Source organism: Lagopus muta, chromosome 3, assembly GCF_023343835.1.
Source record: "Lagopus muta isolate bLagMut1 chromosome 3, bLagMut1 primary, whole genome shotgun sequence".
Classification (NCBI taxonomy): Eukaryota; Metazoa; Chordata; class Aves; order Galliformes; family Phasianidae; genus Lagopus; species Lagopus muta.
The window spans coordinates 20,423,157-20,435,990 of record NC_064435.1 but is presented as its reverse complement, the minus strand read 5'-3'; the positions used below and the strand labels follow the sequence as shown (position 1 = coordinate 20,435,990).

Here is a 12,834-nt window from a genome sequence, read left to right as displayed (position 1 = left end):
TACTGGCTAGACTCAGGAAACATCAAATCACAGAGAAACACAGTAACCTGTCCCCAGTTCCGTATGGTCTAGGTCCACTTCTCCCGCGTTTCTTTTATCCAAAGCAGGAGCTGTGAGACAACTAGATACGAGATCTGAGAAGACAAAAAACTTATCCCTGCCCTCACTTATTCCCTTTCTGGCAGTTCAGGAGGTAGACAGAAAGGTCTCAGTCAGGCACCAGCTGAGAAGGGATCTTATGTTCCGTAATTGCCAAGGGACATCAAATCCAGAGCCTGGAATTAAAGCCTTTAGTCCTACATCAATCTTCTTTCAGTCCAACAAATGGCTGCATACCTTACAGACAGTAACATTAATCACCACTGCCCTCCAGATGATGCACAGAAAATAAGCTTGTCCTAGTATCACTCACTAGCAGTTACAAGTAGAAGGTGAATGTGAATTGAATATAAAGACATGAATACCCTCTTATAAACAACATTTGTGAGAGAGAGGCAGAGGGGTGTTGAAGTCCATCAGATTCACATTTTTTGTGTTTCAGAAAGTTAAATTACATCCAAATGAAATTACTGAAAGAATGCCAAGGTTGCAAAGACAAGCACTCAAATCAGGAAAAGTCAGATTTAATTTGCCCATGCATCCTTATTTCAGCTTCCTGATGCGCTTATAATCAAAACAGTCTTCAGTTACGCAGATAGCTTTTTGGTGGTGGTGATTTTCTTTTTTTGCTTTGTTTTGTTTATTTTTCCCCCTCAAAAAGACCCCTGCCTCAATCAGTGCACAGGATGGACGACACACTAGAGATGAAGGGTTGTACAATGGGCAAGCTGTTTGTGTCTTGTTTGCTGCAATGCCCGATTAGCATGTAGTAAAGCATTAACAGCTTGGAAAGGAAAGGGGAAAGCACCGTCCTGTGTTTAACATCATTGAACACCACTCTGGAGAATGGGATCCTATTTCCATCACATCTAGCAGCACAGAGAACTTTGTTAAACACGTTTTCATAAATTACAGCAATACATTTAACTCAACTGTGGACACATAAAAGGTGCCTGACTCACAGAAATAATTAACATTCACAGAACAAATAAAACTACTATTGAATCCATCTCTGGAATAAAACGTTTTAAAATAACACCTACACAAGAAGGTGAGATTATGCCCTGGTTTCTCCAACAGAACTCTCAAAATTAGCCAACAGCTTTGAATGCAGAAAAATGTCAAGCTATACTATCTTCAAAAGATAAGAAATCTGTACCATTATCCCTATCAAATAGATAGGGATACTGAGAAACAATTGAAGTCTACAAATGACTAAAACTCAATGACAACACCATACAAAAAAATCTCACAAGAGAGTTCATTCATTATTCAGTGCATGTTTGTATGGTGTGCATAAGTAAGGAATGGGGCCACACACTGAATGATGAGGATAAAAAGAAATATTGAATAGCTACCCATTCGGTGAGCACCGTCCATCTTGTGCACTGAATGAGGTAGTCCTGTGGAAAAAATAGTATGACGGTGTAATTAAAGACCATTTCACAATGCATACCCACGTACAGCACCTGGGTCAACTTAATTCTGCCATCTCCGAATTTTTATTTTTATTTTGTTAGGGTTATGTTGGTCTTTTTTGGGGGTTTTTTTTTTTTTTTTGAGTGCTTGACTTAGCAACCTTGTTCTGTTAACATATTTTATGCATAACAGTATTTAATAAACATTTTTAAATGGTGTCAGTGATTAGCATTAACAAAAAGTCTCGTCTCTTACTGTGTCAATTGCAAGTAACATTGGAAGCATTCATTTAACACTTGAAAAATATTAAATACTGTTCCTTTAAAAGCTTGTTAGTGATGCAACAGGGATACTACCAACAAAGGAAAAAAGTGTTTGCTCTCATTTAAAATTAAAAAGGGATGCAAAAACCTTGCCTTTTATAATGAGTAAAAATAGTATTCCCAACCACTGAATTCTTTTAAAATCTTTACATCACCTTTGGCAGGCTCAGAAACATTTTAGGTGCTAAAATTTAAGGTACTCGTATCTGAGGAATGCAGCTTTCAAATAAAGTTATCTGGACAATGCATAAAAGTTTACTTTCAAACTATTTTCATGACTCTGTTGAGCTCACCCTCTTCCTCTTTTGTTTCTTTGTTGCTGGTTGGAAAGCATACAGACACACAAGCATGCAGAATATTGCGGTTTCCATCACATCTGTGGCCAAGGAATGTCTGCAGCACTTGTGGGTTCTGATCCAAGACAACTGCTTGTTCAAGATTCATCAGGTATTGTCTGCAAGCCTCAAAGTCACATCGGAGAATGTGTTGCATTAAGGTTTGTTTCTGTACTCAAAAGAATAGAGTAAGTTAAATGAAAATGCAAAAAACCATAGGCATACAAGTTTTATAGGTGCTTCCCATCTTTAATTTTTTAAATTAAAAGAATAGCCTAAGCATAGGACATTCTGAGCAGGAACTGCTGAGAACACAATCTCAGTTACAGCACTACTAAAAAACGGCAAAAAAAAAAAAAAAGCAGCCAGGCACAGGAATTAAAAGGAAGGGCAGGTTCAAGCAGCAGAAGTTATCAAGACTTGCAAAAGCACGCCTCTGGCTTTGCAGATAAGTTCTTCAGACAAATCACTTCCATTTAATTTAACATGAGAAAAGTGGTATAACTGAAAAAAAATCAACATGAACTAGCTTTTACATATTTGTTTTAGAGAAATGATAATGCACGCTGAGGAGTAAATAACTAGAAGCTGTTGAAGGTCTGGGAGGTTCATCCCCAATGTAACATGGTTATATTCAGCAGCTGAATACTCCACTGTGAAATCAGTCCCAGCCTAACGGGTGCATAGCACCACAGCACAGATTTAACTAAAAACAAACAAACAAATCAATGATTGGTTTATGTTAGCATGATAGATAAATTCACAGCTAAAACTGTTCATTCAGCACCAGGGATGAGCACAGGAAAAACTTCTTTACTGAAACGGTTGTTAAGCAGTGGAATAGGCTCCCCAGGGAGGTGGGGATGTGTTTAAGAACTGTTTGGACGTGGTGCTCAGGGACATGATTTAGCATAGGGTTGTTAGAGTTTGGGTAGTATGGTTAGGTTGTGGCTGGACTCGATGATCCTTAAGGTCTTTTCCAACCTGAGCAAATTCTATGAAATTCAAGTAAAAATTTTTTTTTTTTATTTTGTCAATTATTTTGATAATTTATGGTAAATATGAAGGTACAAAAATGTGCTACTTTCAAAAAAAAAATAAGATGCCTGGACCTCTCAGAGAAGCTTTGAGCCCTTGAAACAAAATTGTATATTAGTTGTACATAAGAGTTATTTATTAATACCTGATAAGAAGATATGGACTACCAAAAATGGATCTTCCACTTTACTACATCAATTTGTGCTTTCATGTTTCTATGAGAATCTTGGGCTGCCCAGGGAGGTTGAGGAGTCACCGACCCTGGAGCTGTTCAAGGAACATTTGGATATTGTGTTGAGGGAATATGGTTTAGTGAGAACTAGTGGTGATAGGATGGTTGGACTGGATAATCTTGTAGGTCCTTTTCCAACCTTGGTGTTTCTGTGATTCTGTGAAATGGTTTATGTAGTAAAAACACAAACTGGTATCTAAACACAAAATTGCCTGAAGCATAATTTCATAAAAGCAAGAGAAAAATTAGAGAAATATAATTCTGTATTATAGAAACTATTTTACCTCAACAGCCATAATAATAATTGCAGCTTTCTTTTTGATGGTTGAGTTGGCAGGAAGATTTGTTAAGGAATGAACACCCATTCCGAGACTACTAATAGGTGGAAGATCAAGCCAGTCAGGGTCTCGTATCCCGCCCATACAGTCTTTTGCCATTGGATAGATTGTACCATTTCCATCTCTAAGAATAATAGGAGATTCCTGCATTGGGAAACAGTATTTTAGAATTAAACTCCACAATTTACAAATATTACACTTCACAAAAGAGTCCATTTTACACTTGATTGCCAACAGAAACAACAGTTGACCTAAAACTCTCATTTATGTCATTGTCTCCTATAATTCCAAACAAGGCAGCAAAGCACAGTAAACTCCTTTGTTCAAATGCCCAAGATTCGCTTAAGACAGTAAATATTATTTAGAGTACCTATTTTACAAGTGTTCACAAAGAAACATTGCTAATGAAACACATATATAGTACTTACATTACACTTTCAGATTATTTAAATATTCCCAATAAAGCTGAATATGCTGAAATACAATAAAAATTCAGTCCCTTTACCAAAAAAGTTTCTTTCAACTACCTTAAGTTTATCACTGAAAGACTTCACTAATTTTTTCTAGGATCAACTGATGTATTCCTGCACAGTGTAATCAGCTGCATAACCGATAAAACAGAATATTTAACAATAGATAGTTAAGAGTTGCGCAAAACCTTATCCTTTCTGCTAGCAGATTTTTTGTTAACACTTCCATCTGAACACTTCTGAACTTCAATTTCAACATTTTTATCTGTCTCGCTTCCAGAACTTAGCTGAATAGAGAGTTTATGCTAACAGACAACTTGACAGTGGTTGCTATCTCCCTTCTTACTTTTTATTAAAATTGTATTTTAAATAATATAACTAAAAAGTGCTTAAGTGTGTGTTAGACTTCTATTCCACATATCCCTTCAAAACACTAATGGTGGTACCAAGTTTTTCACAATCGACTCCTTTAAAAGCTACCAGTAGTTAGAGAGGCCTTACAGAAAGATTGCACCATTTCACTTAAAGATGACTAGAGTGAAAGGCAGTGAGGTTAAATGATTGAAATGCAACACCACAAACCTGTCCAGCTGTAAAAATAGCAACACTTCTCTCGTTCTGACCCAGGAATGCAATGCTGCTAGTAGGGAAGTTGTTTTCCTGTTCAGCCTTTCCAGTAGCGAGGTCAAATATGCAGTATCGAACCCAATTCCCAGTTTTCAGGACAGCATGAACTCCTTCAGAAATACATGGAAAAAAAACCTCTTTAACTACTGCATTACTGAGATCAACGAAAATGACTATTTAATCGAATCTAACAGTTACAGTTTCCCACTAAGGAGAAAGAAGGGAAGTGAAGGACATAGTGGAGTACCTTTAAGAGGTTAATTCCTAGTTACCTTTTGAATCTACATTTACTGCTAGAATCTCTGTTTTTTCAGGAATACACAGCTTTTTAGGTGTCCTTTGAAAACAGTCTGGAACTTTCGGAGTTCCCCCAGTTTTCACAACCTAGAAACATCCATAAAACATTAAGATGCAGTAAAACACATCCTGCTGACATCTCAAAACACTTCGTTTTTTCAGTATTTCACAAATACACACCTGTAGTTCATCTATCCTGAGCAGCCTGCAATCCTGGAGAAGAGAGGAGGGATCTGGATCTGAATTAGAACTGCTCTGACAATTTGCATTACTGGAGGTGCCTGGAAATTTGACAGCAACATAAGCACCATCCACTTTTAGCACCTACAAGCAGAAAACATTACAGTTTTAATTAAGGCTTTGAATAGACACTGTTTAGCCTAACATTCTTCAAAATAAACCAGACTTCTGTCAGGAAAATAAAAAAGTTGACCATCAGTGATAAAACCCTACAGCTCTTGGTCATTAGCCTTGCTGTTCTGCTGAAGTTTCTGAACACTTAAAAACTTAATTATTTCATAAGCAGGATGAAGGCCTCTTCCCTTCAGTATCCTACCTCCAACAGAAACCAATGCAACTGACTGGAGAAGTTCCTACTGTTATTCTATTTGTACATCTTTTCATCTACTGGAAGCAGCAGTAACAACTTCAGGTTTAATACCGTGGATGCATACTTCTCTTACTGATTTGTTTAACCAGTTTTGGAAACACACACTATCTTTTGGCAGTGAATTCCGAACATTATCTAACAGCTGAATAAAGTCGATGTAGACTTTAACTGCCTATTAGCTCTTTTACTACAGAAAACAGGAAATCACTTTTTTTCTGCCATATTTTTGGGTTTTTGTTCTTAGTCTGTTCTGTGTCTTAGTGCTCATTCCTCAAGGTGAATGCATTATGAAAAAAATCGTTTGAGTTTACTACCCATTGCTTATACTCAGTAATAAAGTTCTCCACTCAGTCCCTTAGGACTGAAGGATAAAGTCCATCCAGAAACACTTCACATGTATTATGTCTTTCTCTTCCCCCCAAGGAAATGATTTTTTTCTGTCCTGCACCTGCAGAGTTATTTCTGCTACTGTAAGCCTCTCTGAAGCACTGCTGCCATGCATATCTAATCAGAACTGCCAAAATAGTTTTCCTTGACAGCTGAGAGTATCACCAAACAGCAAGGCCCTTTGAGTTTCCACCTGAGACCATAATCTTCTCAAAAGAAAAACAAAGCTAACTAGCAGTTACAACAGAACTAGATACTAGTAACTATCAGTCTTGACCAGGCTCTGATTTCTCAATATTTCCTACATAGAAAGTGCCTACAAAGCAATAAAACCTAACCGTAATAAGCTTACTATCTAAGAGGAATAAAAAGCAACTTTCAAGATATAGAAAAGAATAACAATCCAGGCATTTCCTTGCTTTTTGCCCCCAATTTGTCTCTCTACCAAGTACACAAGAGAAAAGGATTTACTGACAATCATGAAGGTGTTAGAAAATTTCTACTACAAAGAGTATCATGGATAGTCAGAGCACTTAGTAACCACATAATGAAATTTTACTCGAGTAGCAGAATTGCTAGTTGTATCAGCAGAGCAACAGTGCTAGCTGCAAGAATGCTATGGAACCTTTGAAAACTCAGACCTACTCACAAGATTCATGAACATCGACTGATCTACAACATACAAACATTTGTTCTGAGACTAACAAGACTCTAGACAAAGATCATAGGATCAGAGTATATTGAATTGGAAAAGATCCACAAAGATCATCAACTCCTGGCTCCACACATGATCACCTGAAAATTAAACCATACATCTGAGAGCACTGTCTAAATGCTTCCTGTTTGATTACAAAATTTAATGAAAGCTCATTTAGATTTTATTTTCTTCAGTCAGTCGAACTAACTTGACAGCCTGAAATCACATGCCATTTGTTCAAACACAACTTCCAGTTTTACATGCAGAATTTTTATATTTTCTAAGTGACCAAAGCTGCTACACAAAGCTTTGTAAGCTGAGATCACCCAGAGCAATACATCAAAGATGTGATTTTTTTAGAACATCATTCAGCAAACAGATGGCTGTGCAAGACCAGCTGAAAGTATATTTACAACTCTAAAAGGCCAGTACTTCTTAACCCAGAAAGTTTTAAATGACTCCAAACTCATTTAAATACATTTCTGCAGCCAAAACTTCCATATGCTTCAGAAGTTATCTACACACTGACCAGCCTGATTCTTTAGCAGTCAGATTCTTTCTGCTTAATTCAGCTTGTTGTATTCTAACATAACTACTTAATAATGAGTAGAAACAACAATTCCAGAAGCCTGCAGGAAAACGCCGCAAAGAGCAAGCAACCCTTTGGTAGACTGAGATGCTTCCAGCCTTTTTTTCGCCACAACTGATCCAAATTGCATGTAAAACACGTAACATGGTATGAACTGTGTTTCAAGAGGCATCACTGGGCTATTTTTTTCTTGTAGCGGTTTTGCCTGCAGGATTTTATTCGATCTTCAAAGATGAAGCATTAAACAAAAAAAAGTGACAGGAAGAAAGTGAATGACCGAATACATCACTGCAAATAGCAGCACGCTCTACGAGAAAAGAAGCATCCTTATCATAAACAACAGTTACAAAATAGATTTGGAATCAGACATTCTATTCAGAAGATATCCTACTCATTGTTTTTTCTACTTATTGGTTCAAGCACTTCAGTGAAAATATGAAAACATCAAAATTCAAACTGTTCTCTATTTCTTACAGCACTGTGTCTTGAAGCATCTCACAAACACCATTACAAATAGAACTAAAAAGCTTATTTAAGAGGCAAACAATGATGTCAGCGACTTCAATGAGACCTCAAAACCTCATTTTTTAGACCTCATGCAAAAATTATCTAAAACACAAAAATTCATTGTGGGTCTCTTCCACTCAGAGGTACTGCTCAAGGCACATCTTCCACTTCTGTACAAGTAATACCACTAAGTATGGAACTATAATATCCTTGGCTAAATCTACTGCCTTCTCTTGGACAATCAGTTCCTATTCTGGATTTTTATACAATTCTTAATGTTATGTATGTAAGGTCCTCCATGAATGAAGCTGAAAACAACCCAGTCTTTAAAACTTGTGGAAAACTTCTCAGGGCCTTCCCATTTTTCTTGGTTTGGACAAGCTTAGCACTGAACTGCCTAGATGATTTAACTCCTATACCACTTGGACAATTAGTTTGTCTAAAGTAATAAAAAAAAAAAAAAAAAAAAAAAAGGTAGATTTCAGACAAACCTTGCCAACAGGAACATTCTTAACGTCTTCCACAAACACAACTTCCCTCAGAGACCACTGCTCCTCATTCACTTTCTCCTCCTCTTTTGGAGCAGGAGTTGATCGTCGTCGCTCTGAGACAAGAAAAAGTAACTACTGAAAAAAAGAGTAGTAACTCTTCAAGTAACTACTTGAAATATTTAATCAAAGTACCAAAAGGCATTCTTCATCAAACTCTGTTTCCTCTGCAAAAGAACATCAGTGTTCAAATCTAGAAATTAAGGACAGGTTAACAGAAAGCTGGAGTTACAGACATTAGAGATACCTAACAGCATACTATGCCACTTCAATGCTTTTTTCCTCCTGTGAGATTAGGGCAAATAAAGACTACTAGATAAAGAAAGCTAGTTTTAAAGACTTTTAAACAAAATAATTACAAGAAATTACTTTGGTAGGGCTCAGGCATTCAAGTTGTAGGTAACATGACTGACATTGTAAGACTCTTCATTTAACTCTGCTACGGTGCCTTCTATCATCCTTGCATAAAGTCTGTTTGTCCACTAAGTTACAAATTATTTGGTAAGCAATTAAATGAGCAGCATGTGAGGCAGAAAATAGTGTCTTTAGCAGCAAATGCTGTCCAAATAGCTATCTGCACAGGAAGCTCAAATCAACTCAGTATCAAATTTAAGCTTCTATTGCTAAATTAAGCCAAGAACTTTTATCTACTGAAGTTTCTATAAGTGTAATGAAAACAATCAAATTATTGAAAGCAAGAAGCAGAGAACAAGCTATGAGATTAACTTCAAACACCGTATCAAAATCCCAAGCAAAGTTTATTCAGTAATTAATTACAGATGCATGTAGCAGAACACATCAGTAGCGAGCACTCGTACCGTTCAGTAAATTAGTTCTGCACATCTAAGCACAAATGACTCTTGGTCACAAAATGAGGCCATTTAATTCTTTAAGCGACACTTCTTAAAATTGCACTATATAGACAAAACGAAGGCAAAGAAGACTCCTTCCACTGACAGTATTGTAATTAACCACTTATAGATGTGTGGATTTAAACATTAAAAAAACAAAACAAAAAACACCTGCTAAGAACAGCTGATGCCATCAAAAACTTCCGAGTGCTTTTATACATTAGTACATAACATCTGGTTTTATGCACTTTGTGTAAAAAGACAAACTTCACATACTTAAGTTTATTTTATTATGTCCCAAAGATACTTTTATTCTGAGAAGTGAATGTTTTATTTGCTTAGATACACCTTGCATCAAGTAGTCACTGCTTGTCCTACTACAATTACGTTTAACGGTGATAATTCGCTGCTTATCTAAAGACTATTAAGCCTTTACATATATTGTGGGCCAGACTGTAATATGAAAAGCCTTTTCAGTTTTTAATTAGATTCTTAAGTTAGTACAGTATCTTTCTAGAACTGCCTTCTACAAGAGGTTCTTATCTATAGAAATATTTAATGTTACTACGAGCTGTATGCTACTCACTATATGGCATCGATGCACTGCTTGCTATTGAAGATGCATCACTGCAAGTGGAAGCTGGGGAAGGCGGAGGACCCATCTCAGTTTTCACTGGTTCCTGTTTATTTTCAGGCCTAGAATGAAAATTGTTATTTAAAATTAAGAAAGAAAAAGGTCGCCTCCTCCATGGTAATGGATGAAGTGCCACTGTGTCCAAGAAACCAGCCATGTTCTATACTTCAAATAGCAGCAGCACAGAAGAACTACTGTTGAGGTTTTTCAAGAAGAGTTTTGCTAGTTTCTCAAAATAAATTGCTATCACTGATCCAAACAACCATCCCAACCTTGGAGGGGCTGGAAAAGGTCTCAATGCCATGAAAACTATCTTTTCAAGCCCTCAAGCTCCATAAACAAAAACAATTCCAGTTATTCAGTTATTCAAATATAAAACCTCAGAAACATGAGAGGAAAAATTCTCATTTAACAGCCCTTCTGCATTTCAGCTTTTACATCACTGACACACCTTTCAAGCAGAGAGCATTTCTGCAGTTTGCAAGAAAGTTAGAAACTCAAAAACATGACCTCCCTTAAGTCTGCATCAATCAGCAATTCAAAAGAATATCAAATACACGTCCTGTGTGTGTGCATTCTCAATCTAAACACACTTACTTGGCCTCTGTAGTCTTGCTAGCTTTCTCCATATTTTTCAAGCTCTCTGGTGACCGAAGCTGAAATCGACAGCTGTCATTCATGTTCCAAACAGATTCCATTAACACACCCACTTTCGGAATTCCAGCACTGATTGAAAAAGCAACAGCTCCAGCATGGTACAGGGGGTTATTTCTTAAGCATACCTACAGGTAGAAATATTCATTTATATGAGAAGAATCCATTATGCCAAAGGAAACCACATTGGTGTGCGTTTTCTTGGTAACATATGTAGTAATCAAAAAATAGGAAAGAAACCTTATGGAAGCAGGTGAAAAGAAAAGTCAGCATGATGTACTATGCACTTTGCTAGAAGAAAGACTACTGTGCAATTCACAGCTGAAAACAACAGCTTTAGCAGCGTAACTGTTTAATACACAACATTCAGATGCTCAACAACAAAAGGAATGATTCAGCTGAAAACAAAGACTCATCCCAGAGCTGACTAGAATGGTCTGGTAACCAAAAGAAATGTGTTCCCAAGGAAGGGATTGCTTTCTCTCACACTACTTCTAATAATAATCACACAAAGAATGCTCTCTCTCTGAATCAGCTATTAACCATTTTGGTAAAGGCTTCAAATTCAATTTTCCATTGAATATGTAATAAATCCCAGGTCTTGATTTTGCAGACACCTGAAACGCAAAAACAAACAAAAAAACAACAACAACAACAACAACAACAACAAAAAACCAAAAAGAACAAGAAAACCAACCCCACAACCAACCAACCCACACAACTACAAAGCCAGGTACCTCACTATTACCTCACGGTACCTGATACCTCACGGTATTACTAAAATTTCACCTTCTCAAAATACAAAATTGGTCGTTGAGTTAAAAACCAACAGAAAACCCCATCCTGTACAGGCACAGTTAATTCCTCCACATTTGCAGCAATTTCCATACCAGTAAGAAGTAACATTAATGGGTCACACCACCTCACTTTAGAGACGTGTAATTGAAGTATACCACCTTAACCTTACTGATATACTTGTGTACAACAAGAATGGAACCTGACTTTTATATTGTTATTATTTGTAAGCTCATCATACAACACTGGAAAAACATCAGGTGATAGTTACACTTGCCTGGGTTCCAACAGTTATATTTGGCATGGAAGAAATACCAGCACTGGACTTGGGCTTCTTATTTTTTGCTCTGGCCTTTTCTAGCATTTTCTTCCTTTGGCTGAAAGGAACTACACCCCTGGGGAAAAATAAATATTTTTTTAAAAGGCAGCAAAAGAAATTTTATTTCTATCTTTGAACAACTTGTTCCTTCTGCTTCATGTACTTATGATTCAATATACAAGCCCTCATCACTTTCCCCAAAAACCTGAAGAACTGCAAAAACGACACGTTTCTCTCTCTTCATCCTCACTTACCAAATTCACCTCCAACAGTCACTGTATTGGAGAAGGAGGAATAGAAAGAGTCTGCAAAACACAGAGCTGCTGAAAGACTTTCATTTTAGTTTGATGTGCTTTGAGATCTCTATCTCAGATGGTATGTTCCAGTCACTGCCTTAAAGTTGCACATTCTCCTCTCTTATCTTGGCAGCATCCTCGCTCCTATGACTAGTGGGTACTGTCCAAATTTGCAGTTACTGGGGAGATGGACGCACTTTTTTCTTTTTTTTAAATAAAAAATATATTTTTTTTAAATTAAAAAAATATTTTTTTCAATTAAAAAAAAAAAAGCTTTTAAAAGCCTCTCCTCCTCTCTGGGGATATGGCTGAGGGACTTCAGACTCCTATCACAGACAAGCTGATACAAGACAAAAAAAAAGAACGAAAACCACGCAAGAAACCAAAACACTGTTTTTATAATGATATCCACTCAGCTCAGCTGAAAATAACATTTACATGCACAGTTGGCATGCTTATTTTGATACTACAGAACTGCAGCGCTTCACGTTTTAACCAGTGGGTTAAAGCTTTGGATGCTTTTCTTAGAAACCATCCTTCTTTATAGTAAGTAAAAGACAAAATGCAACAACTGCTAGTGTTGCAGGGACCAAAAATCTTGACTAATATACTACAAACAACTTTAAATACATTCTAATACACTACTAGCAGCACAAGGCTCTCCCTACATCCTACTAGCATAAAACCAATGACAATATTTCCAGAAAGGACACAATTTATAAATAAATACAGTCTTCAATAGAAATTTGAATGATAAAATCCTACAGTG

General features: G+C 36.7%; 1 protein-coding gene across 1 annotated transcript in view; it reads right to left on the bottom strand.

Annotated features, from left to right (window-relative positions):
- Positions 1–12,834, bottom strand: part of UBR5 (ubiquitin protein ligase E3 component n-recognin 5) — a 79,581-nt gene that overhangs the window by 32,496 nt on the left and 34,251 nt on the right. The window contains exons 13-21 of the mRNA XM_048939052.1: positions 11,728–11,845; positions 10,599–10,783; positions 9,954–10,063; positions 8,460–8,572; positions 5,359–5,502; positions 5,154–5,265; positions 4,837–4,991; positions 3,731–3,928; positions 2,135–2,345 (exon numbers count right to left, since the gene is read on the bottom strand). Of these exons, the coding sequence (XP_048795009.1) occupies positions 2,135–2,345; positions 3,731–3,928; positions 4,837–4,991; positions 5,154–5,265; positions 5,359–5,502; positions 8,460–8,572; positions 9,954–10,063; positions 10,599–10,783; positions 11,728–11,845 (1,346 nt within the window). The remainder of the gene's footprint in view (positions 1–2,134; positions 2,346–3,730; positions 3,929–4,836; positions 4,992–5,153; positions 5,266–5,358; positions 5,503–8,459; positions 8,573–9,953; positions 10,064–10,598; positions 10,784–11,727; positions 11,846–12,834) is intronic.